Raw genomic sequence first — 26,848 nt, forward strand, 5'->3', positions numbered from 1 at the left:
GGGAAAGAAATGGGAAAAAAAACCAGAAATGCAGATATGAAGGAAGTATGCAGAAAGAGGGGGAGAGGAAAAAACCAGAACGCCATCTTGCAGAATATATTTGTGTTGGGAATTGAATTTCTGTTCAAGCCTTCTAGGGGTTTGAATTAGAGAGTATTTGAAGCTCCTTCTAATGAATCCATTTCTAAAAATTCCAAGAAAATGAACGAGATGCTGCCTGGCGAGTGGAATCAGGGCATTTTTCAGATCATGGGATTGAAAAATGTGAAGCTTTTGCAAAATTCGGATTATTCCTTATACAGAGATAAGTTTTTTTTTAATAAATACGATTTCTAAATCGTAAAAGCTTTGAGAGGATGGAGATCTGAGTATATAAGTTTTTTTTTAAAAATTCCCTTTTGTAATCTTAAATAACCATGGTTTTGGAGAACTTCTTGGATTTGTGATCTTTGAAAGTTGTAAGCAAAATTCCGGTTTGGAAATTTTAGTGGGCACATGAAGAGAATGAATATGTGTTACATTCTATCTATTGCTTCTTTGTGAGATGATGGAAATTATAAGCAAGTCTTTTCGACAAGTTTAATTTTCGTCTTGAAGTTGTGAAGATGGCAACATGCAAAATATGTGATGTGCAAGTTCACATGTATTGGGAACTTGTCGAAGTCTATGTGATGCCAATATGTGACATGTATATGGCATTTGGATAAAGGGTCAGGAGATCTATGCTTGGATCTGATCATGCTCTTGATACACAATTTATGTGCAATCATCAAGCTGAATTTGGGGATGTATTGAAGTGAATTGGCACATGTACATGTCATCAAAAATGGAGATGTCTTATGCTCCTTGAAGAGTTATGTGTTTGTGTTTCCTTGCTGGAATTTAAAACTACTCTCATAGCCAGAAGTCTCGCACTTTCCCAGCGATACCGCCCACAACACGACAGCTTTGTCTGCGCATATCCACTCACCGACCATGGATGTGATCGTAGACATGGGTCATCCTTTTCTCAACAGAACAGCGGATGGCTTCTTGATGGAGTTTTTGTGCATAGAGGCTATGGAAGGTACCTGGGTATGTGGACAAGAGGGTGATCTAATTAGCTTGGCAACTGGAGCCTTGAGCAAGGGAAGCAGCTGCACACGCAAGGTGGTGGCTTGCGTGGCAAAATTGCAAAGGATTTTTTTAAAAAAAGGGAATATCCGAGTATTAAGTTGGAAAAAAGGAGGCGCAGTGTATTTCAAAACGGGGAAATTCGAAATTTTAGCTGCAAAAGCAAAAGGAGCCTGATTCCCTTGCGGGAAAGAAATGGGAAAAAAAAACCAAAAACGCAGATACGAAGGAAGTATGCAGAAAGAGGGGGAGAGGAAAAAACCAGAACGCCATCTTGCAGAATATATTTGTGTTGGGAATTGAATTTCTTTGCCTTCTAGGGGTTTGAATTAGAGAGTATTTGAAGCTCCTTCTAATGAATCCATTTCTAAAAATTCCAAGAAAATGAACGAGATGCTGCCTGGCGAGTGGAATCAGGGCATTTTTCAGATCATGGGATTGAAAAATGTGAAGCTTTTGCAAAATTCGGATTATTCCTTATACAGAGATAATTTTTTTTAATAAATACGATTTCTAAATCGTAAAAGCTTTGAGAGGATGGAGATCTGAGTATATAAGTTTTTTTTTAAAAAATTCCCTTTTGTAATCTTAAATAACCATGGTTTTGGAGAACTTCTTGGATTTGTGATCTTTGAAAGTTGTAAGCAAAATTCCGGTTTGGAAATTTTAGTGGGCACATGAAGAGAGTGAATATGTGTTACATAAAAGCTTTGAGAGGATGGAGATCTGAGTATATAAGTTTTTTTTTAAAATTCCCTTTTGTAATCTTAAATAACCATGGTTTTGGAGAACTTCTTGGATTTGTTTGAAAGTTGTAAGCAAAATTCCGGTTTGGAAATTTTAGTGGGCACATGAAGAGAGTGAATATGTGTTACATTCTATCTATTGCTTCTTTGTGAGATGATGGAAATTATAAGCAGGTCTTTTCGACAAGTTCAATTTTCATCTTGAAGTTGTGAAGATGGCAACATGCAAAATATGTGATGTGCAAGTTCACATGTATTGGGAACTTGTCGAAGTCTATGTGATGCCAATATGTGACATGTATATGGCATTTGGATAAAGGGTCGGGAGATCTATGCTTGGATCTGATCATGCTCTTGATACACAATTTATGTGCAATCATCAAGCTGAATTTGGGGATGTATTGAAGTGAATTGGCACATGTACATGTCATCAAAAATGGAGATGTCTTATGCTCCTTGAAGAGTTATGTGTTTGTGTTTCCTTGCTGGAATTTAAAACTACTCTCACAGCCAGAAGTCTCGCACTTTCCCAGCGATACCGCCCACAACACGACAGCTTTTTGGTGAACCCGACGTGAAACTGCTGGGGTGAGAGTGTGGTAAAATACACAGGGAAGCTATGGCTGAGAATCCTGAGGGACAGGGGGTTCATTTTGACCCCGGGGTTATGCAAATGTTTCAGATGTTTACTATGTATATGCAACAGCAGCAAGCTGCTGAGAGAGGGTAAATTTCCACGACTAAAGCACTGCAGTCAATTGTGAAAAAGGTAGATCAATTTGATGGTAAGGACATCACAAAATACCTGCGCAATTACACAAAGGAAATGGAGCTAAACAGGGTGACTGAGGAGGATATGGTTTGAAGCTTTGAGCTGGTACGTGTTCCTGAAATAAGAGAGCGCATAAGAGGATTACAGGTAGCACATGGTGGTAGAAATTGGGAGGAGTTCAAGCTTGCTTTGAAGGATGATTATTTCATGGAGGATTCCGAGCGGGTGACCAAACGAACTTTCTTGGAATGGGTCACAAAACCCAAAATGGGAATTTCTGCCACAGAGTTGCTAAGAGAGTTTGAGAAGCGCTATGCCCAGCTGTCAAGGATTGAGCGCACAACCTTGGACAGGGAAAAAACAGAGCTCTTCTTACAAGCAGCTGGGAAAGATCTCCAAGAAAAACTGGAAATTCTCCTTGAGGATAAGAATACAGAGCAGGGGCTAAAGAATGATTGGAATGATGTCGAGGATGTGGTCACCATGCTAGCAAAACGGCAGCGAAGGAGGGATAAAATGGTGATGAGCTTGGCAACTCCTATAACTACTGTTACCCATGAGAATCTACCAAAACCAGCTGCTGCAATCCCAAAGGTAGAAGGGCCGATGGATGAGCTTATTAAGGGCATGCGAGACCTAAAATTGAAGATGTCCAGGATTGAGGAAAAAGGGCTACCATTAGGGCAGGCTTCTATGCAAAGGCCTCAAAGTAAAGAAGGGTTTACATTCAGATGTATATGGTGTGATGACCCAGAACATGCAAAGAAAGACTGTGCTAGCTATAAAGAAGCCCTCAAAAATCAACTTGTGTTTTTCAAAGATGGGAAAATCCACCTTACAGAGACTGGTCTTCCATTAAGCAGCACAAACTTTGGAAAAGGAGGGATGAAAAAACTGGTTGAAGACATGGTTGCTGGACATGCCATCTCTATGGTTGAGGCAGTGACCTATGGGTTAAAGGTTGGTCAATCAAAGTAGGAATCTGAGAATGATGAAGATTATGACAATGAAGATTTTTGGCCATCAACAATGGAGCTAATTGCATCAAAGAAGGTGTCTAAACAGGCTTTGCATGAGGCAGGTGACTGTATACGTCTTGAGACTGGCTGGGAAGAGCCTGTGGATTCTTTATCTGTTCATGCCTACATTGCAAAATGCCAAAATAATGAAGCACAGGTAGAGGAAAAGCGTAAGAGGGAAAATGAGGAAGGAGGGTCATCAAAAAGGGTCACCCGTGGTAGTGAAAAGAAGGATCCTAGGCCATCACATATGCCTCCACCGCATAGCAGACCTCCACAGGAAGTATCAATGGAAGAAGTGCCAGCAAAAATGAAGCATGAGAAGGAGAAGGGTAAAGGGAAAAGTCCACTCTACAAGCTTCAATTTGATATTGAAGCCGCAACAGACCTCAAAAAGGTGCTTGAAGAGAGGATTCTAAATAGTAGGGTGGAATTTACACTAGGGGAAGTCTTGGGGATTGCAAAGAAAGAATTCCATGATGAGATAATTGATATTATACGAAGGAAAAGGCAGTCCATAATTAAATCTATTCCATCACAAGGAGAGACAAGCACTTCCACGACTCATGGAGTACATGTACAGCAAAAGGAAGAGAGAGAGAATGTGGTGGAATGTAATCACTCTGCTGAAGGGGCACGACAAGTGCGCTTTGTGGATGAGGATGATGAAAAAGAAGTTCTTACAAAGAGTCATTACTCCAGGAGCCATTGGGCAAGGGCCACCACTGAAACCCTTGTTAAGATAGGTGATTTGGAAGAGCCGTATGTCACTCTAATCGACCATGGGTCTGAAATAAATCTTATGGCTAAAAATCTCTACAACAAATGTAAGTGGCCAATGGATGTAGATCATGGGTGGATGATTAAAGCGGCTAATAACTCATCTGGAGAGCTCTATGCAGCCTGTCCAAATGTAAGGGTAACTATAGGGGATGTGAAAGATGATCAGAACTTCTTTGTTCAGGAGATGTCATCGTATCCCCTTATCCTTGGGCAACCCTACATTACAGCTGTGAGGATGGAAACAAAAGTTTTAGATGATGGCTCGGCATATGCAAGAATAAGGAGTAAAGATGGCAAGAAAGCTGTTCAGTTCTTGACAGTTTGCATTAACCATGAAAGGAACCGTGAGTCTCTTCGAGCACAGTCACTCCCAAAGATAAACAAAGAATTCATGAACTACAGGGAGATGAGGGATTTTGGCCAGGTGCCATTGTAAAGCGGGATTCCAATGGTACAAGGGAAAATGAGTTCTCGCAGGACTCAATCAATGTAAATAACTTTTCAGCAAATTTTCAGGGATTTTCTAGCTATGGGTCACTGGTCTTTGTAAAAAGCAAGGATTTGAAGCGTGGCATGCGTCAACATGTACAAAATGAACAAAAAAGTCTTGAGCAGTGTGGTCTTTTGGAGAAGAATGAGTTTATTTCAGGGGTGCTTGATGAGGTGTCATTTGTGGATACTATGGGTGTGCTTTTTGCTATGGAAAGAGCATGCTTACAGGGTGGAAATGAGATGATAGAGGTGTCATCTGTGGGGATGTATGATATAATCCGGGAATTTGAGGGGATGGAATGTAAAAACATGAATTGTGAGATGGATGCTCATGTTGATACAAGGTATAAAACGCGGTTGCAAAGAAGGTGAACTTGCCCTTGCCACCAGAAAGCAAGGAGAAGATAGATGAAGCCTCTATGCAACCAAATCTCAGAGATCCAAAGAAAATTGGGCATAAGTTTACACAGGAAACCCTAAAAGACCTGAAGATTGGTGAAAAGGATTTTCTGTTGCCAGTTGAAAGGGAATGCTTTGAGGAGATGCTTGTAAAACATGGGAAAGCCTTTGCTTTTCAGCCGCATGAGATAGGCTGTGTTGATCCAAGTGTAACAGCGCCAATGGTGATCTTCACTGTTCCACATGTGCCCTGGAACCTGCGGCCGATTCCAGTACCAAAGGCTCTCTTGCCAAAGGTGATGGAATTACTAAAAGAAAAGATCAGGATGGGAATTTTGGAGCCATCATGCGCTCTATACTCCAACAGATGGTTTACCGTGCCAAAGAAAAATGGAACATTGCGCTTCATTCAAGACATGCAACCTGTAAACAAGGTCACAATCAGGAATGTGGGAGCAGGTCTGATTGTGGACGAGTTTGCAGAAGCATTTGCAGGGAAAGCTATATACTCTATGGGTGATCTGTATTCGGGATATGATCAGTTCCAGCTGGATATACAAAGCAGGGACTTGACCACAATGAGAACTCCTTTGGGATTGGTAAGGATGTGTACCTTACCACAGGGAGCCCCCAACTCAGTGGTGGCGCATATGATGAATGGAATGATTAAAGTCTTGCGAGACTTCATACCACAAATAACTATGTCTTTTCTAGATGATGTGCCAATAAAAGGCTGTGATGAGAAAGATAAAGATGGGGATTTGGATTCGAAGGGGTGCCGCAAATTTGTGGCAAATCATATAAAAGATTGTGATATGATTCTATCCAGGCTTGAAGAGGTGAATCTTACTTTGTCTGGATTGAAATCAGTGTTTGGGGTTGGAGAAGTGCTAATCGTGGTGAAGTGCTAATCGTGGGGCATCTTTGTAGTACTAATGGACGCCGACCTTGTCCAGCCAAGATAGATGCAATACAAAGAATGAAAGAGATATGCATCAATGTTACAGAGCTGATGAGATTTCTTGGTGCATGTGTCTTTTATGTTATATGGATCCCACATTATGCACATGTAGCAGATCCTCTTTATCAACTTTTGAGGAAAAATCAAAAATTTTTGTGGAGTGCAGTACATATTAAAGCTATGCGGAAGCTGAAATGTCTGCTCCAATCATCACCTACTCTAAGGAAGGCAGATTATGAGTGTGGCAGGCTTGTGATTATTACAGTTGATACTAGTCCTACTGGGATAGGATGGGCAGTAGGACAAGATGATGAGGATGATCACAGGTATGTAATCAGATTTGGAGCAAAGGTATTAAGCGAAAATATCCGCAGATCAAGAGGGAGTTATGGGGAATAGTCACTGCTCTAAAATGTGAAAAAGAATATCTTATTGGGGCATCTGTACTTGTGGAAACTGATTGCTTGCCACTCCTTGGGATGATTGCAAGCTGCACCACTCCAGATATCGCTATGCTTAGGTGGATTGCCTATATCAAGTCACTAAATCCTGAGTTTAAGCATATTGCAGGAAAAGATAACCCAGTTGCAGATATGCTATCAAGAGCCAGATATGAAGATGAAGAAGGGATGATTAGTGACATTGATGATGTAGGTACAAAGTTCTATACTACTGCATATGCAAAAGGAGACCATACTTGCCTATCAAATGCACTTGAGTTTTTTACTGAGGAAATGTATGAAGGAGATTGGCTGCTTATTGGTCAATACTTGAGTACTCTGACAAGACAGGAAAATTGGTCTGACTCAGAATTTAAGAGGATCCGCAGAAAAGCATATGGGTATTCTCTAAAGGATGGGTACCTGTGGAAGCATCCTAAGCAGAGGAATGCTATGCCACAGAGTCATATGTGATAAAGAGACTCAAGGGAAGCTCATGAAAGAATTCCATGAGAGTCTTTGGGCTGGACATCGAAGTGTGTGGGCCACCTTTACCAAAATAAAGGAAAGATATTGGTGGAAAGGAATGTACAAGGATGTTTCCCAATGTGTGGAAACATGCATGGTATGTCAAATGTACTCAAATGTGCGACATCGTGATGGCTTGCAACCAACCTACCCACCTACCTACAAATGGGTAGTGGATCTAGTTACAATGCCTTTGGGAATTTGGCAAATGCGGTACATAGCACTTGCAAGAGAAGATTTGACAAATCAGGTGGAAGGGCGTGCTCTTAGAACAAAGAGTACGAAAATAGTATGCAAATTTCTCTTGGAAGATGTGATTTGCCAGTATGGTTGTGTTGGGAAAATAACAGCTGACAGGGGTGAGCTAGATGTTGAAGAAGCAAGGGAATTCTTCTCTAGAATTGGCATCAAATTGGCCCTAACATGTGCTTACAACCCTGAGGGCAATGGTAAAAGTGAGCGAGGACATCCTCCAATCATTAAAGCTTTGGCTAAGGCATGCAGAGGAAGAATGCGAGAGTGGCCAAGGCTGCTACCATATGCTTTGTGGGCTGACCGTACAACTCATAGCTCAGTGACAGGATATATGCCTGCAGAATTAATGTATGGTCAAAAGCCAGTAATGCCAGTTGAAGAAGTAGTTCCAACTTGGAATGTATTACCCTGGGTGGAAGAATTGAATAGGGAAGACCTCCTTGCATTGCGAATAAGGCAGCTGGAGAGGAGGCCTGAAGATGTAGAGCTTGCTAAAGCTCGTTAAGATGCAAGGTTGAAAAATAAAGAAAGATTTGATAGAAGACACAGACTCCAGCCAAAATCTATTGAAGAAGGTGATTGGGTACTAATGTATGATAGTAGTCTTGACAACCAGTTTACTGTTCAAAGAAAGTTTGCAAAAAGATGGTTTGGCCCTTACATTGTCAAGCATGTGCATGGAAATGCCACGTATACCCTGTGTGAGCTTGATGGAACAGAGATAAAGAATCTTGTACCAGGCAAAAGGATCAAGATGTTTAAAAGAAGGCATGACAGTGATCCTTTTTATTCACAGGAGACTCAGGATGAGAGGCTTGACAGTGATAGCATGGATATGGTTGAAGAGGAAGAAGATGATCTTCCTGATAATGTAGAAGATGAAGACGACATCCAGATATATGTGGATCTTGATGATGATTTGGCACATACCAGAGGATGTGCAGGTTTAGAGGGGGTGGATGTCGTGCCATGGCACGTCTATGGTGTGAAACCCTGCATATGAGGCCATTAAATGCAAATCCAGATGCATGGGATTAAGTGCCATGACTTGAGTCATTATATGATGCCTAAGTACATATGTTCATATTGTAAATGAGGTTCAATAAGACGAGCTAAGACTGAGCCAGGTCTCAAAGCCTGTGTACATAACGAGTGTAGCAGGTGTTTTAACACTTGGATAGTGTGATGTTTTTAGTGGAGGAAAAGGGCAGTCTTTTGCTATTGCAAATGCAGCTAGATTGGGGATCAAGTGAGCAGAATGATGTGTATGCAATATGTGCTTGATGTAGCGGGGAAGTGTGTGTAGATGCATGCTTGAAGGCCAGGCAAACAGTGGAGAAATGTGTGAGTTTATGTGAAGTGCACAGGCTGATAAGGAGCCATTTTGGAAGGCAGATAGCAGGAGCTGGGAGTGCCTGATGGGTATGTGATGAACTGAAGAGTTGTGGTCAGACATGCTATGTGAACAACTTCCTAGAAGGAAATTTTTGCAGAGGAGCTACAGTTTGAGATCTTTTTAGCACCCAAGGTGGGTACTTTTCATCCGGAATAGCTACAGATGATAGATGGCTAGTTTGAAGCGGCTTTTGTATGCACATGATGAGCATACTGTGGTGAGACCCATGTGTCTGGACATAGGTGGTCATATGGAATTCAAGGCCATGAAGTTGGATTGGTGATCGGGTGCGTGAGCGGTGAGATATGGACACACCAACTGGGGCACCTTTCATGATGTGCAGGGAAGAGCTAGATTTTTTGTAAGTGTTGAGTACGTGGATGGCTTTTTGAAGATAGGAGCGGTGGGTGCTGCCCATGCAGCTGCACAAGGCATTTTCATAAATTTCAAAAAAAAAGAAAGCGTTACGAAGCCCGACCTTGAAGATATGGTAAAAAAGATGGGCAAGGAAGGGCTGCACTGGGGTGTGGTTGCTGGTGTTTATAGTGGAATGCAGTTTGGGATGGAAAGAGTTTGAAGAAAGCGTGATTGGAAAAATGCTCTACTGGGAGGTGCATTAACGGGATCCCTTTTCACGTTTGGTGAAAAAACTTACAGCAGGGATAAAATAATCGAGGGAGCCATAACTGGAGGGGCAATCGCCACTGCATCTAAAAAAATGCCTCGTGGAAGAGTGTCTGCGCATATCCACTCACCGACCATGGATGTGATTGTAGACATGGGTCATCCTTTTCTCAACAGAACAGCGGATGGCTTCTTGATGGAGTTTTTGTGCACAGAGGCTATGGAAGGTACCTGGGTATGTGGACAAGAGGGTGATCTAATTAGCTTGGCAACTGGAGCCTTGAGCAAGGGAAGCAGCTGCACACACAAGGTGGTGGCTTGCGTGGCAAAATTGCGAAGGATTTTTTTTAAAAAAGGGAATATCCGAGTATTAAGCTGGAAAAAAGGAGGTGCAGTGTATTTCAAAACGGGGAAATTCGAAATTTTAGCTGCAAAGCGAAAGGAGCCCGATTCCCTTGCGGGAAAGAAATGGGAAAAAAAACCAGAAACGCGAATACGAAGGAAGTATGCAGAAAGAGGGGGAGAGGAAAAAACCAGAACGCCATCTTGCAGAATATATTTGTGTTGGGAATTGAATTTCTGTTCAAGCCTTCTAGGGGTTTGAATTAGAGAGTATTTGAAGCTCCTTCTAATGAATCCATTTCTAAAAATTCCAAGAAAATGAACGAGATGCTGCCTGGCGAGTGGAATCAGGGCATTTTTCAGATCATGGGATTGAAAAATGTGAAGCTTTTGCAAAATTCGGATTATTCCTTATACAGAGATAAGTTTTTTTTTAATAAATACGATTTCTAAATCGTAAAAGCTTTGAGAGGATGGAGATCTGAGTATATAAGTTTTTTTTTAAAAATTCCCTTTTGTAATCTTAAATAACCATGGTTTTGGAGAACTTCTTGGATTTGTGATCTTTGAAAGTTGTAAGCAAAATTCCGGTTTGGAAATTTTAGTGGGCACATGAAGAGAATGAATATGTGTTACATTCTATCTATTGCTTCTTTGTGAGATGATGGAAATTATAAGCATGTCTTTTCGACAAGTTCAATTTTCGTCTTGAAGTTGTGAAGATGGCAACATGCAAAATATGTGATGTGCAAGTTCACATGTATTGGGAACTTGTCGAAGTCTATGTGATGCCAATATGTGACATGTATATGGCATTTGGATAAAGGGTCAGGAGATCTATGCTTGGATCTGATCATGCTCTTGATACACAATTTATGTGCAATCATCAAGCTGAATTTGGGGATGTATTGAAGTGAATTGGCACATGTACATGTCATCAAAAATGGAGATGTCTTATGCTCCTTGAAGAGTTATGTGTTTGTGTTTCCTGGTACTCTCACAGCCAGAAGTCTCGCACTTTCCCAGCGATACCGCCCACAACACGACAACGGGCAGGAGGAAAATAGAAGAGAAATTCACTTTTGAGAGGGAAAGAGGGTCCCACGCACACAGGAGAGCATTCCATGCATCAACATGCTACCCCTACTGCATTTCAGCAGAAATGTGATAGCATACCCGTGGAAAAACCCACAAAAATGTATAAAAAATACATTTCTAAAAAAAATAGAAAAAATTTCTAGAAATTTAGGGAATTCATTCTACCAAAAATATCCACAATATAATATGTGGTATTTTTATTTAAAAAATTCCATTAATGCTTATTTTAAACCACAAAAAATAGAGAAAAATAGCATTAAACTCACGGAATTCTCTCGCAACGTCGATTCGTCCATTGAATAGTTTTCCTAGATATAAATACGCATGAGTTTAATATAGATGAGACAATACATGATATAGCAAATAATCCTCTTGCCGATCAAGGATCAATTGAGGATATCACTCAAATGTAATGTATTTGAGCAAACATCTTTATAAGCATGTACTTGATTTTATGGCCAATGTAAAGATGTACCATTTTTTATGAATTGGAAGTGCTTTCACATGATGCAATGAATTTATATCTTTAATATTATATGTTCTTTTTGGTGATGATATGTTGTCTTTACAATGTCATATAGTAACTGCCACATGTAATACACATATGAAGAAATATAGAAAAATAAAGAAACACAAAAAATTTTGATATTCATTATATAATAAAAAGTTATACATCATTATTCTTCTACTAGCACGGACACCAAATCATCAACTTCTTCCATCTCTGATGAATTTAGTGTGACTTCCCACTCATCTTCATCTTTATCTTTCATCCCACTACATCATGTGTCAATTTAGGCGGTGGGCAGCAAGAGTTCCAATTGTGTGAAACATGTATATCATTCTTATGTTGCAAAATAACTATACACCAAGTCTACATCACATGATGCCACTTTATGTGAACAAAATCAAATGTAGACGAATTTCTTTCACAACCACCACCAAAGGAAGAAGCCGCAAATAAAACCTAGAGATAAACCCGTGTTACAACATATTACACCTCACATGTCTCAATGCCATATTCTTTCCATCATATTAAATCTGTTTCTTTTCTACTTGCATCTAAATGCCAAAGATCACCACAAGCACCCATTCTATTTACAAATTTTACTCTTTGATGGAAAGCTTATTTTCCCTCATCTTTCGCGGTAATAATTGACTATAGAATGTCTTAAAATTTGTAATAATCTCATTTATTTTATGATTGAACATGAATTTGAAAACTTGGATCTAGTGTAAAGAAGTATGCATTTATATCCATTGAGTATTAGCTTGAGCAGCGATCTATTGGCGTTCTCTATTAGAAGAGACCTTATCATGTTCTCTGACTTGGCAAATTGCCTTTTACATCAACCAAACTTCTTTGTATTTACAAGATGCAACAACATAACAAACGGCTTTATAATACTAACTATCTTCTCTACATTTTGCCAGAATATAGATGCATAAACCAAATTCACACACTTTGTAGTAAACGGCATGCTTTGGATTTTTAGTTGCCCATGCATCACATCGCCTACCTATCAGCTACTACTTTTATTGCTTGTAATGTAGCTCAACCCACTATCCATCTCTCATGAACATAGTATACAATGGCAAACCTTGTCGTATACGAAAGAAGGCATATTTGCACTAATCCTCTCTAATCAACTTTAAAAAGATATTTGCATCTACTAAAGTAGGTTATACAAAAGGCATCTTTCCAATATCTTTTACTAATAGATTCAAAGTACGTGATAAAAGGTACCCATGTTATCTCTTGATATTTACATTGAATGGTAAGGTCGGCACCTTTGTAATTTAAAGCATTATCTATCACTATTCTTGTCACATTTTTAGGCCCACCAACTTTTACAATTGCTCTCTCATAGACTTTCTCAATGTATGATGATCTCTTTTCCCTATTACTTCAAAAGAAATAGTGCCTCTATGTACATTACATTTATCAGCCTGCAGGGGCTTTTGTTGATAGCTTGTCCATCCGTCTCGTGCAATAGTACAATCCAAGGTTGGAGCAAAGTCAAACATTGTGTGTTTCAAGGCAACCTCGGTAGTTTGCTTCACTTTCTTTTTTTATTTTATGCACATTTTATATAATCTAATAGTGTAAATCTTGCATTTGTTGTGCTCATCAATGCATCCTAAAAGATTGGATTACATGTAACATTAAAGGGAATGCCACAAGCTACAAAAGCTTGCATCCAAACTCAAGTATATTTTATCTTTCAAAAGATGTATGCAGTGAACCCTACTCTGCTTCTTAGTAGGTTTTAAAGAAAGAGGCACATCATTCAATAGTTGTTCTCCTACCACCAAAGAATTTTTTGGGGTGTTAAGTGATTCTTTATTCTCCTTAGTCCATCGTGAAGGCACTATGAAAAGCCTTCTCTTTGTTTTCTACTTGGATTATAATTTGGCATAATACTTATGTAAAGTGACATGCAAATTAGAAAAGCAATGCTCTACATTAATTCCAACTTCGCTTAAGTGTTCTTTGTTGCATGTCACTTTACATAATACTTATGTAAAGTGACATGCAAATTAGAAAAGCAATGCTCTACATTAATTCCAACTTCGCTTAAGTGTTCTTTGTTGCATGTGGCACTACCATGAAAAGTTTGACCACAACTTTTACATCAACGAACTTGTAAAGTCGTATCACCTTGTTTCAATTTCTCAACATATAACCACTCTAACCAATACTATAATACTATATCACAATAAAATTAATGAGTATTTTATCCCTACGATGATTAAATGATATTAATAAATCTACTAAATTATAATATAAGTTAATTTTTAATGCATCATGATCAGCTACACAAGTGTGCAATAAGTTTCAAACACACATGTCCATTGCCATTTTATATGTACTAAATCATACGCAACTCGACAATTATGAAGTAAAATTCTTCTCTCACTCACTTAAATTATGAGGAAATCTAAGTATATATCTAACTTACAAGAAAAAAAAACACATATATACAAAAATGACCTACAAGCTATGAAATGAAATGAAAAAAAAATTAATAATTGATATTCAACTTTTTTTATAGTAACAAAAGATAACGCTTTAAGCTCATGCAAAATTACATTTATTGTAATCTTAAGCAGCCTGACAAGTGTAAAGCAAGCTTCCGACACATGTCAAGTCACATCTCACTACTAAATGATCCTAAGCACCTTAACAATAAGAGATTATCCCTAGTTCACAAGATGAGGACATCTTAGATTTTTAAGCATTAGGCGAAATATGGACTCTCATTTTTGTCCCTTAACAATTTCTCTCTAGAAAAAATGGGCTCATGGGGTGAAATTTTTGCAAATCAAATCAAAAGTTGACGGAGATTGCACATTTGGAATCTACTCTTCAAGACCTTTCCAATTATATATAGCATGATGGGCAATTTTTCATATTCAAGAAGTCCCCAAATTGGTGATAACATGGCATATAACATACCACGTCATTCATGAATATTCAAGTGAAAAAGCGTAGCCATTCATATTACACCTTTTACTTAATAACCACCTGCAAATTGATGACCTCCTTATGGGGTTGGTAGCGATCAAACGATTAAAGGCTAAGCTGTATTTGCACTTTCTCTGTTCGGTGCTTTTGTCATTAGCACTCTTTTGTTCATTAATCAAGCATGTTTGTAGGTAGTTGGGGTCTCTCACTTTGCTTATAGTGTAGGTAGTTTGCGTCTCTGGTGGAGGTGAAGGAAACGAGTGATGTTTTGGGGGTCGTCTTAGATTATCTTGGATGCCCCAATCGATGGCTACCTCCATCTCATGTGTAGTTTCAAGCTCCAATCCTCACTTTGCTTGCAAGGTAGGGAGGGCGTGCAAGGCAACTGGGTGTCTCTAGCAAGCTAAAGGAAGCAAGTGATGTTTCGGGAAATTTCTTAGGTTGTCTTGGATGCCAGGGGTAAGGACCAAAAATGTGGGTGGCTTTAGAGGAGGTGATGCGACTGTCGATGATTCAGTGTAGCTACACCTTATTGGTGCGGAGCTACACTTTGATGGCGCAAGGAGAGGCGAGGAAGCACGCGAGGGGGTGATGTTGAACCTGCCAAGGCAGCTCGCTCACGATGGGTAGGCGATGATCGCAAAGAAGTAGGTGGATGCTCCCATCCCCACCATAGTGTTCAAGATGGGGACGCAACACTCACAAGAGTCGCCTCTTTTGCCATTCTTGCCCCCTCCTCTTTGAACTTCTATTGTTGATGACTACATTTCGAATGTCCTAGCAAGCAATGCTTCAAATGTTGCCACTCTTGCACTACTACTATTGTGTGCACTATTGCTATGTTCCTATAGCTTGCGAAGGTAGTCAAAATACCGAGCAATCACAAGAGAAATTCTAATTTATTAAAACTTGATGTGAATTTAATACTTCAACTAAGATAAATAAAATTTGACTTTATTAATGTAATTTGCATATCCCACTCATGCATATTAGATCTTTATGTGTGGCTTAAAAATGGGTTCCAAATTGAATGGGAGATACAATGTGTAAAGGCATTGTCTCAAATTGAATGAAGATACAATGTACAAAAGCATTATCTCAAGGGTGTGAAGGCTTTAATGACCATCCATGGAAGATTGAAAAGCATGGATGGAGCAAGTATTAATGTGTTTGTTTGTGAGTCTATCAGTAGAGGATTTAATGACCATCATATTAGGACATACTTCTAGTAAAAGGTATGTGAAGTATGTGGAGGGGTGGGGTAGAGAGGAGAGAAAGGGACAAAGGGAGAGGTATGTGAAGAGCTTCAAATACTATCCCCAAAAAACACCAAAGTGCTTGGAAACTTGCAAACATGTTGTAAAGAAAATAAAATACATTTAAAATTTTTGATTTTAAGATAACATAATATTTAGTTTTTAAAAAAACTAATGATCTCAAGATGATCGGTCCATTCGATTTGAGTACAAATTGGTCCATTCGATTTGAGTACAAATTTGACCACATTTTGATACCGTATGAGAAAGTCTTGACACTTTGAAATTTTACCAAAATGACCCAAAAAGAGACTACGTCGACATGGCCTCCTTTTAATGCACTTGGGGGATTTTTGCCCTCCTCCCCCCACAAAAACCAATAATTAATAATAATAAATCATAAATGCCATTTTGAGGCCTCTTTTCAAGCCAATTGAAGATTAAATTTTTAAGTGTTGTAAATTTTTAGTACAATATAAGAATGTGGTCAAATCTGTACATAAATTAAATGAAATTTTAATTTTAAAATCATTAGTGTCAAGAGTTTTGAAATTATAAACATTGGGGTTACGGAGGTAACTTAGATATTGACCATGTTGAACTAGAATGTATGTGGGCTCCATAGAGAACTAAAGCAAAGGATACACGGTAGGGATATACAAATGTCTATGGGAGCCGCAAAGAAACTGCTGTTAGTAGTAACATCATTTCAAATATATGCAAAAACAATGTCGAGAAGTAGAAGAAGAGAAGCAAACATGACCTTACCTAAGAGTGAATTGAATCTTGCCATGCAAGCTCCAGATTTTGTTGCTTTCAGTTCGTGTTTCTTTACTTGGTTTTTTATCCCATGTCTCAAAGTTGTATTCCTCCACTTCGTAGACAATACCACACAGAAACCACCTACCTAGCACAGCCTTCTTGTAAGGTTCCTTTTTATTGAAAAACTTTCAGCCCCTTGGAATTCTCCTTATGAAAAAAGGATGGGATCATTTGCCTACATAACCAAAGAGACCAAGTGGCGTCTACAACATGATGATTGCATAGAACCAGTTGGGACATACACAGTTTGTACGAGTCATTTGGCGAGCCATATGCTAGTCAATGCATAAAATAGAGAATTGTGCACATTCACCATAGATTTCTTGGCGCATTCAAACTCCGCATCAATAGTTTTAGTACACCCATGAAAGTTACTTTCATACAACCAGTCCAAGCTATTGGAAATGTGGTGATGAGAGGTAGCTTGGAAATGTGGTGATGAGAGAGGTAGAGCATAGTTCATGGTTGTATAATTCGTTGTTTCCAAGGTTGTTTGTAATTTATAAAAGTAGATTGAACTTTTCAGATGAGCAAAAAGCTATAGTCGTCAAAAATTAAAATTAAAAAATTAAAAAACTTTGGCTCGTACGTAGCCAATACAATTGCCCAAGTTCTACTTACGTTTTAATGACAAATAGAAGGTTTACAAAAGTTTATCATTGCTAAAATACCCTATTGTGAACCAAGGATGCCTTTAGCGACCTATCAGACCATCAACAAAATGAAAAACTCCACCTAGCATTTCTTCTAGTTTGTCACCACTTGTCATTCGAGGTAATGACAAAGCGAATTGATCCCAGCTTCAGGACACTTCTGCAGGCTTGCGGGCAAGAAAGAAGTACATCGGTGTAAAAATCTCCATCCTGCAAAACCCACCACCTCGCTTTGCTCTCTCTCTCTCTCTACACATCTTGGGCAAGTTAAAAGTCCGTGTAGTGATGGTGTATATATAAACTTAATTCAGAGGGAGCACAGCTGTATATATCTATGTCTGGTATCAGAGCTTCGGTCTGCTTGAGATTTGTTCTACGAATTTTTTTGAGCGCTTGGTTTCAGAATTACCACCTAGCTTGTAGCATATTCAGGAAAAGGGCAAACGAAGGGTTCAGCCTGGTCAAGCTTGCAGTCTTATTCTGAGTTTCAGCTCCACATGGAGCCCATGGTGTGAAAAGTACTCATTGCTCTTCGTATACACACAGGCAGATGCTAGAGACATGCAAGCAAAAGAATTCCTACCACTCAAAAGGCATTTTACTTTTACTTGGAGCACATCATCATGCACTAAAAGTTATGTTGTAGGTGTGTGCAAGGCATGGAAAACATGGACATACAAGGTAGCACTATCTAGTAGAATTGCTCTTCTATTACACCAGGAGTACAAACCTGCCACCAGCAACGAGTCCATCTGCAGCCTTTTCTAAAAAATTGCTCACACGCATGCTACCCTCAGGTGCAAGACCAAGGAACTCCAAAACTTTCACCTGGAGACAATAAAGCCATGTTTGAGTTACCAATAAAACAATGGGCCTGCAACCTATCCAAGTCAAATATTAGCCTCTACAAAATCTTTGACCTACCAAATTATGTGTGAGGAGCCGCCCCACTTTCGTAAGACGGAAGTTGCTGATGGAAACTCGGCTTGTGTCTAATGGGAGGTACCAAGGCAGTGGTGAAGACTTTGCCAAGTCTTCTTCCATAAGAACCTGACAACATTTACAAAGTAAAAATTGAGTCGATTGCAGATCCTATCTTCTGTGTATAAGAGCAGGCTAAGCTAGACTCAAAAACTTACATTATTAGATGCTAAGCATTGGAAAAAGTCTGTTTTGATTAAATTGACAATGACAACGGTAAGGTCCAGTTTGCACAAGCCATCTGATTCTACCACACGTTGAAGGTCATACAAGGTTGGGTTATAGACTATAGAGAAGGTTATGTTGATAATAGGGTCTTGGCTAACAATAAACTCCTCTAATCTTTAGGGTCCCAACTCCCTTCACAATGTTTGCCTGACAGAAATTGCCAGATCATAGAGAAGAGGGCTTGTCGTGGGCCGAGCCGGGGCGCCCCCTTCTGAAGTCACCTTAGTGGTGCAGGCGTGCCTGTGGCAGGAAAATGGTACAAGAAGACAATCAAAAGTACAAGAGTTCACAGTGAACATTTAAGACAAAGTGAGATATACATTTAGCAACCAGTGAAACCTATCAACTACAGAGCTTGAGTCTGGCCAGATGCTTCTTTGCTGTCCACAGAAAATGTCTACCCACCCGAGCACATGCATGTGTGAGGGTGTTAAAGAGCCATCTACTGCACGTCGTTCTCTTTTTCCTTCAAACATTCTGGAAATGACTGCAAAGATTAAGATCTTCAACATCACTAACTACAGATTATCATTTTTAAGAGCACCTCAAATCCTGCAGCTTTCAAAGCTTCGAGGCATTGTCTTGTCGTGCGAACATCCGGCAACCCATTGCCAAGCTCTATCTCTGCCTGTATCCACAAAACATAACATTGGTCATTCAATGCAGTGTTCAAGACCCTCTAGTGAATGCGCATTAACTACCGATATCAACCAATCCCAGGTTGTTTTAACCACAAGACCATGATTTTTGTGACCATTCAACACCATGGCTTCATCAAGATGGCATGCAAAGACTTCATGCTGGGACCTTTTTTGCCCATCTCACTAGCACCCAAAGAAGATACATAGCACAGATGCAAGAATACATAGAGCAGTCATGTACAACCTGGTACATTGAATTGGATGTTCATATAATACAGTACAATAATTAAATTCAAACCTTAGTTTGTCTGTGCTCCGGATTCTTGGGATCGTAGGTATCAGTCATGCACCATTCATACCCAGCGAAAAGCTCACCTGGCTTGAGCACTCGTTTTATCTCCTTGTAGCAAGCAACCTTTCACAGAAATACCATCAGGAGGGCCCATCATTTTAAATGCCAGTGATTCTATTTGCTTCCAGAACTATTTTGACATAACCAGTGATGACACTAACCGCATCAGGGGCATGACACGAAGCCTCAATAGTGTAAACTGCATGATAAGAATCATCAGGCACTGGCATTTGCATGAAATCGGCCTGTAAGATAAAAACACGCTTGTAAACTCCAACCACTACTTCACATAGTCTTATCACTCTCTTTTGCAACTCATTTCTTTCACTATGCATGTGTGCTTTGATACTCAAATATATTCCCAAATAACTTGATTGTTTCAATGATCTAATTTCTATTATTGACACCAATCTTATCAGACCAAAGCACACTAACTTTGTTTGTGTGAAAGAAAAACTCACTTTTATGAAATCACAAGTCTTGTCAAGACCCCACGCTTTATTCAACTCCTGCATGACACTTTCCAAGATGAGCAGCATACAGTCGTATTTGACTGAGTATACAAAAAACAATCAGGAAACTTGTGTCATGACAGAAGAACAGCACAAATGGGATAACAGCCTTGAAGGAGCAGGAAAAAACGTCTTTTCTGGCTTTAAAGGGAGCTCTCCGAAAACAACATGCATGTGGAAGTACTTGCCGTTATGATCTCAGCTGCTAATATAGGGATAAAGCTGTAAAACAAAAAGAATCAAAGCGAGTGATTGCATGAGAAACTTACAATCCCTCGAGAGATTTGATAAGCATTGTTGTTCAACCCAGTTACAGAAGCACCACTACACATTCAAGAATCAGCATAAGATGAATGATTAATCATTAGCTGATCTCTCTCTCTCTCTCTCTCTCTCTCTCTCTGCTCAGACGACACACGGATGTAATACCGAGGCAGCGAGCTGACAGACAGGCCCAACCTCAAACAGAATCATCTGGTATTACATGTAAATACACTAGTGTTAGATGTTTTTTCTTCCAGTTTTCTATGGCTCGGTATATCCATGGTACCATCATATCACTTTTGGTCTCATAGACTCGACTCTTGGAGCCTTTCGTAGATGTTAATATTTCGTACTTTTTCAGGAGAGATTAAATTAGGAGCATTTCAGTCTATTATGAGATCAGAGGTAGATACCATTATCTTTTTCAAGAGATTTCAGGGCCCCTTTCTCTTACCCACCGGGAGGGGAGGGAAGCCGGGGAAGAAGATGAACGGCAAGAGCCACTTGTTGGGCTGCACCACAAGCAAGAAACATACCTCGGGCTGCAATCCAAGCTGTAGAAACAGCCCACCAATCACCAACGAAGCCCCCCCTCTAGATTGCACCTTGAACTCTGCGAGGAAAAGGCAGGGAAAGAGCGAAAACACTGATGAAAAAGGAAAACGCAGCCACCTTCAAGCTCCAGAAACGAAGTGCCACTAGGTAAAAACGCACATATGGGCAGCCAGGTACCTAGGCGTCAAATACCAGCCAAGAAGAGAAAAACACTAAGGTAGGATGCCCAAAAACTCGCAAAACCACTGCTGTAAACACAACCAGCCACCTCGCCTGCTCCGAACTCCACCAGAAAAAGCAGATGCAAAAACCGAGTGTTAGGACCGCCACTGGGAGGCACTAGTGAAGGGCAATTTGCAGAGAACACAGATGGAGGAGAGAGGACAGCAGCAAAGCACAGAAATGTGAGGAGGAGGGCCGGATCAGCAGGGAACAGGCGATGATACCATGATAAAATTGCACAATGCGGAAGCAAAACATAGGAGAGAGGGAGAAAGGAAGAGACAGAGAAACATCATACAATGAACATCTTTATCATGTAGCATGAGGCTTTAAAACAGCAATACCAGCCAGCAAATGGGTATAGAACAATATGCCTATGGATGGCTGCAATGAATAACAAGTGAGTGGAGGAGAGGCCTGAAATAACAAGTGAGTGGAGGAGAGGCCTTATATAGGGAGGCCATGTAGCTGGCCGACTGCCATGAACATAGTGTGTCCAATAAAAGGCCATCGCACAGCACATGAGATGCACAAAATTCTAACCAGAGTTTGGAGTGGTTACACATAATGCCTACCTAGCCAACATGGGAGACAGCCAAGTTCCATGGAGTCGAGATTTTCAGCATTTCAGTGGGATGATTGAGAATGTTCCCGATAGAGCAGGATTCTCTCCTTCCATCTGAGAAGTGGTAGACACTATATTTTCTGGGATGCACGGCCATTATCGTAGTTTTATGTTTTCACTCGATATGGAGGGGACTACGCAATCCACAACATACCAAGGGCAATCTTTGTGTTCTTCCCGTATTGACACTGCACAAGGAGAAAGCAGCGCCTTTTTTGGGATGAAGGGGGGAGCTTTGTGATTGTTCCCCCACGATACTTGGCATTGCATGCTTCAGACAGCTTACAAGTAGAAATGTTTTTTCTCCAAGTGAAAGAATCTCAGTTTATAGCACAGAGGTGTTCTACACAATCTACTAATAAGGACCCTCGAACCAAAAGCAGACCATTCATTACACACACACACATCACCTTGATGAGGATGCCAAAGATCAACATCCCATTACCTGGAAGACTTACAAAAAGAACACTATCAGGAAATTCAAGATTACAGATATGTTCTCATGCATTGTAAAAGTCTAGCAAATGATTGCAGCATCTCTACAAACTCATTCATTCTATAGGCATACAATCCCCATGAAAGTCAATGCAAAGCTATCTAGTTTGGAAACTCCACCAGTAGTTAATGATTAATTGAATGTAGAATGTTACGTCGTGTATCTGCTGTACTAGAGTGCCACATGGACATTCTGCGTAATCAGTCCACGTAGGTTACCCTTTTGATGGGCACTGAGCATGCTGTCAGCTCTTGTCTAGGGACAATCCGCCAAGCATCATCTAATAAAGGTGCCCAAGAAAAAAGGGGGGGAAAAGCATTTAACGATTTATTTGTCCTCTTTTCCCTGGTCGTTCATTTTCAGCAGGCCGACTTGCTTATAAGGCTAGTTTATACGTGGCAATCTCAAGCATATACGTTTTTCAGCCCTCTATGAGAAGAGGAAAACACAGGTTATATTCGAGTTCAGGAAGAGGGGTGATTATCTATGGGAAACCCTAATTTCAGGTCAGTCACAAGTCAGGGCAAATTCAGCCCATTCATTTTACTCATTCAGTTGCAGCGATACAAGCAAATACTCTGTTGGGGCACCGCCCGGGGGGGGGGGGTGTATCGTGTAAGCTCTCTCTCTCTCTCACCATAATTAAAAATTAACGCATCACTAATCATGATCAAGAGGACTTTCGCTACGCCACATGTAGCACAGAACAACTACACCAGTCCTTGTTAGGAAGCGCACAGCACAGACAACCCCCACATGTAAACACTCCAAACACAGCTAACTCTCTCTCACACACACTACACTACACTACTAAACATGGAAATTTACTAATCCAAACAATTGCTCAACACAAGCTAGTACTTGGGTAACTCTCACACACACACACACTACACTACTAAACATGGAAATTTACTAATCCAAACAATTGCTCAACACAAGCTAGTACTTGGGTCCCGTTTTAAATTTTAGCGGACATCCAGTTTGAAAAATAAGGATGTATTTGCAGATGCCAGAACCTGAAGGCAGCAATCTCTCGTAAAGGTCCACCGATGCCACATCCAACATCTAAAACCTGAAAAGTAAGCCATTAAGATGTAGCAAATGAAAGTCTTAACATGGCGGTAGTCATGTCATAAACAATGATTTTGATAACGTTTATACATTCGCCAATAAGGGAGGAAAATTCCCCAAAATGGTTAGCTAAAAAGATGGCCTTCAATTTTTTTATTCCCTGGTACAACCAGTCTTTGACTCACTATACGGTACCTAACATTCCAGATGCTGATGTGCTTAATTCAATTAAGCCGTAAGACCATTAGAACGCCACACAAGTACCTCTTGTTACCCTCAATGACCACCACCACACCCATGGCCAAACTGCTAACTTATGTTTTAACAATCCTTCAGTTCCAATCTTTGTGTGGAAAAGAAAAGGAAAAACAATATGATTACTCTAGTAAATCAACCAACCTTTCATGTAAGAGGTTTCAAACTTCACCTTCATTCCTGGTTCTAATCTGAGGCGGAGTGCAAGGTAATGTTCGTGCCTTTTAATGCTTTCTTGAAAACTCTCGTATTTCAACCTGGAAGAGAAAGGGTATGTGACTCACGTATGCTTAATACTAGATGGTCAGAAAATCTCATTGTAGGAAGCATTCAATGGGAAATCTCTAGGGTACAATTTTCCTACAGTACCTGTGAGCAAAATGAAAAGATTGGCCCCATCCGTATTCATAGAAGCTGGTTGCCAGATCATAGTACTTGTTCACCTGCACAAAAAGCAGGCCATTCCTTGTAAACAATGAGGAAAAAACACATGGCAGTACACTTCGAAGAGACGTCAGCAGGCTGTATGAAGTTGCAATGTGGTTGCATGACAGAGCAAACTCACCATATCTGCGTAATTTCTCTTTCGTTCCGTCTGGTCTCCACCGTAGCATGTGTGATAGTTTTCATAACTGCAAAAGCACACAATGAGTGTTGTGATTTTAGCAAGGTACAGTGGAGCAAAAAAGGCTCTCTTTGAAGGATCGGAATGGGAAATCCAAATCGAAGATGGATCCTACATTGTAGGATGAGAAACTGCCACACAACGTAGGAAGCTATATACTGCTGCACAATGTAGGAGGTTATATACGCAAAATGTAGGAGGGCCATATATGAACATACTGGAAACATGATGCAACTCTGCAAATCGAGAGAGATAACTGCAGGAAACCTGACGTGACTGCCGGACCCCTGCAAGAGCTCTACCGGAAACCTAACGTGACGGCCAGAACCGTATGAGTACTTCCGGGAACATGACAAAGATGCCGCAACCTTGAGGCATACGGTTAATGCAAGATGAAATGCCCGAAAATTGATGCTATCTCTGCCGATATTCGGAGTTCTGACGAGACCGCCGGAACCCTGAGGCATACGGTTAATGTAAGATGAATTGCCCGAAAATTGGTGCTATCTCTGCCGACCGGAACATGGATTCGGAGTTCTGAGGAGACCACCGGAACCCTAGGATCCAAACAGGACTGCTACAACCCTATAGCGATCAATGTGCAGTAATGCGATATCAGAGAAAGAGAGAAGGAGAGAGGTTACGATTTAACGGCTGAGGAGACCTCCGACTTGGAAATGTAACCCCCCGTGTGGGAGGCGAGCTTGGTGACATCGCTGGTGACCGTCATGGCGGAGTCGAAGATCTGCACAGCAAGCACGCACACAGACGCCGGGCGGAGAAACCCAAGAGCGGATGACAGAGAACGAAACCTTTGAGGCCCCTCGCCGATTAAATTGAGACTACTGACAAAAGCAGAGTCCAGTCCGGACGAAAACGTTTTTTTCTAACCAATGAAAAAATGCATAGATTAATCGGTTATTCAAGCAATTTCTGTTTTACGCAATTGTCAATTTCTGTTTTGCATTATTCACGCAATTTCTGTTTTTTTTCCCTTTTCTGTTTTGGTGCCTTATTCACGCAATTTCTGTTTTGCAAATGAAAATATGTTACTCAAACCTTATAAATGCTGACCTTTTTCTCTTGTTATTGATTAATTAATGAAAAAGAAAGTTTGGGTGCCTTATTTATTTGGTTTTATAATTAAAACTTTAAAATTTTGAATCTTTGAATTCAAGGCTAAAAAAATTTATAACCGGTTTTTCCCAATTTAAGCTGTGAAAATTACACTAAAGAACGGTTTTTTTCTGACACTACTCCAGTCTTGAGATGTATGCCTCTCAACTAGCTGACCCTTCCCATCACATGGTTAAAGAGTGTCAGTCATGTTAGTCGGCGAGTTAGGACACTGACATCCTATCAAGCTTAACCATAGAAATCAAGGGCTTTGCACATCACATTTTGCAAAACCTGATTTCTTCACCTAGAAACATGCAGGTGGGGAAATAGACCCATCCATGACTCTAGGAAGTAGGATGGACCGAAATTCTCGGGATCCCTGAACCATAGTCTGTAAAGGCTCTTGATGCCTTATCTATATGAGATAGTTCTAGTAATTAACACTGTATAAAAACGTCACATCTTTTAACAATGATGGGGTGATCCTTTAAAGATTCCTTTCAGCACCTATCAACATTAAATTCTACCTATAAGTTTTTTCTTGATGGGCCCTTCAATGAAAAACCACAAAGAGCCAAACTAGTAAACTACTACTATTGCATGGACAATGCAAATCCATCTAGATGTTGACAAACATTTAAATCATTCATACATCATGCATGTAATAATGTTGTCAACACCAAACAAATCTTAAATCATTCACACATGTAATAAATGAAGTCAACAACAAACAATAAACAAACCTTAAAGCATTCTCACTTGTAAATTTGTAATAAATGGAGTCAACACCAAACAAATCTTCAAATGACTTATGTGCATTGTTATATGACATAAAATACACCAATGATTAAATTAAAATAAGAAGTACGATGAAATGGTCTTAGGGGCTTTACCATCACTTTTGGATGGGTGGGCAATATTGCTTCTCCATGATTCCATGTTTAACCCCTCGAGCGTGTGGTCCAACTGGTAGAATAGTTGGGTTTCATTATGGGGGAACGGGTTTGATGCCTGTAAACTACGACGAGGGTAGCTTGTGTGAGCCGATGGAGTAATCCACCTTCCCAACATAGAAGAAAACACAAGCATGAGGATTAAGTTGATCATTGCAGATGATTGTACCAAAGGATGAGTTAGGAATGGTAAAGCTAGGGTAAGATAGGTTTGATTTAGTTGCCTTGTTCAATCTTTAAAACAACCTTGTTCAAATCTTTAAAACACCCTCTCAATCTTTAAAACAACCTTGCTCAAATCATTAAAACCACCTTCTCAATCTTTAAAAGAACCTTCTCAAATTGTTCAATATTCAAAACAACCTTCTCAAATTGATGGGAGAAGGAAAAATAAGATTTAGTTACAATAGAATAAAGTGTGAAGAAAATATATGTGCATAATCGCGATTTCCTCTTCAATTTATGATGAAAAGGTTTGATGTAATGCTTGATAAATTGATTTACTGGGTATAGTTTGCTTAACGCGACAAAACTCACTGAACTCTTTATTTATATATATTTTTAAAACCTCAAGCTTAGGTCACAAAGAGGACTCACTATTCACACATACACTCAATATACATTGCAAGGCATAGTTTTCTCACCATCAAATGGCCAATAAACTAGCAACCAAACCTTTGGCTACCCCTTTCCACATAATGGCTTCTTCTTGTAAAATTGTTGTGAGATAAATTAAAGAAACATTTGGAGACCTCAAGATTAAAGGATATAAAAACAACTA

General features: G+C 39.9%; 1 protein-coding gene and 1 pseudogene across 1 annotated transcript; one reads left to right on the forward strand and one right to left on the reverse strand.

Annotated features, from left to right (window-relative positions):
* Positions 1-975: 975 nt before the first annotated feature.
* On the forward strand, positions 976-9,481 carry LOC147630423 (outer envelope pore protein 16, chloroplastic pseudogene; annotated as a pseudogene).
* Positions 9,482-17,056: 7,575 nt separating this feature from the next.
* Positions 17,057-24,844, reverse strand: LOC147630424 (cycloartenol-C-24-methyltransferase-like). The gene is made up of 13 exons (XM_086810291.1): positions 24,640-24,844; positions 23,936-24,002; positions 23,740-23,813; positions 23,543-23,627; positions 23,061-23,116; positions 20,152-20,206; positions 19,832-19,879; positions 19,532-19,615; positions 19,317-19,433; positions 18,922-19,005; positions 18,093-18,218; positions 17,899-17,996; positions 17,057-17,378 (listed from the first exon to the last, which is right to left on the reverse strand). Exons 1-13 carry the CDS (start codon positions 24,723-24,725, stop codon positions 17,318-17,320), a joined length of 1,041 nt encoding a protein of 346 aa, XP_086666417.1. The 5' UTR covers positions 24,726-24,844; the 3' UTR covers positions 17,057-17,317.
* Positions 24,845-26,848: the final 2,004 nt, after the last annotated feature.

Source organism: Cibotium barometz, chromosome 16 (genome assembly GCF_041138505.1).
Source record: "Cibotium barometz isolate CiBa-2024 chromosome 16, ASM4113850v1, whole genome shotgun sequence".
Lineage (NCBI taxonomy): Eukaryota > Viridiplantae > Streptophyta > Polypodiopsida > Cyatheales > Cibotiaceae > Cibotium > Cibotium barometz.

Bases quoted from the DNA above. Each gene is read 5' to 3' on its own strand.
- LOC147630424 (XM_086810291.1), bottom strand. From the start codon at position 24,725: ATGACGGTCACCAGCGATGTCACCAAGCTCGCCTCCCACACGGGGGGT. The intron at 23,628-23,739 runs GTACTGTAGGAA...TTTCTCTTCCAG, and splicing joins TCTTTTCATTTTGCTCACAG to GTTGAAATACGAGAGTTTTC. The intron at 19,434-19,531 runs GTTAGTGTCATC...TTTCTGTGAAAG, and splicing joins CGTGTCATGCCCCTGATGCG to GTTGCTTGCTACAAGGAGAT.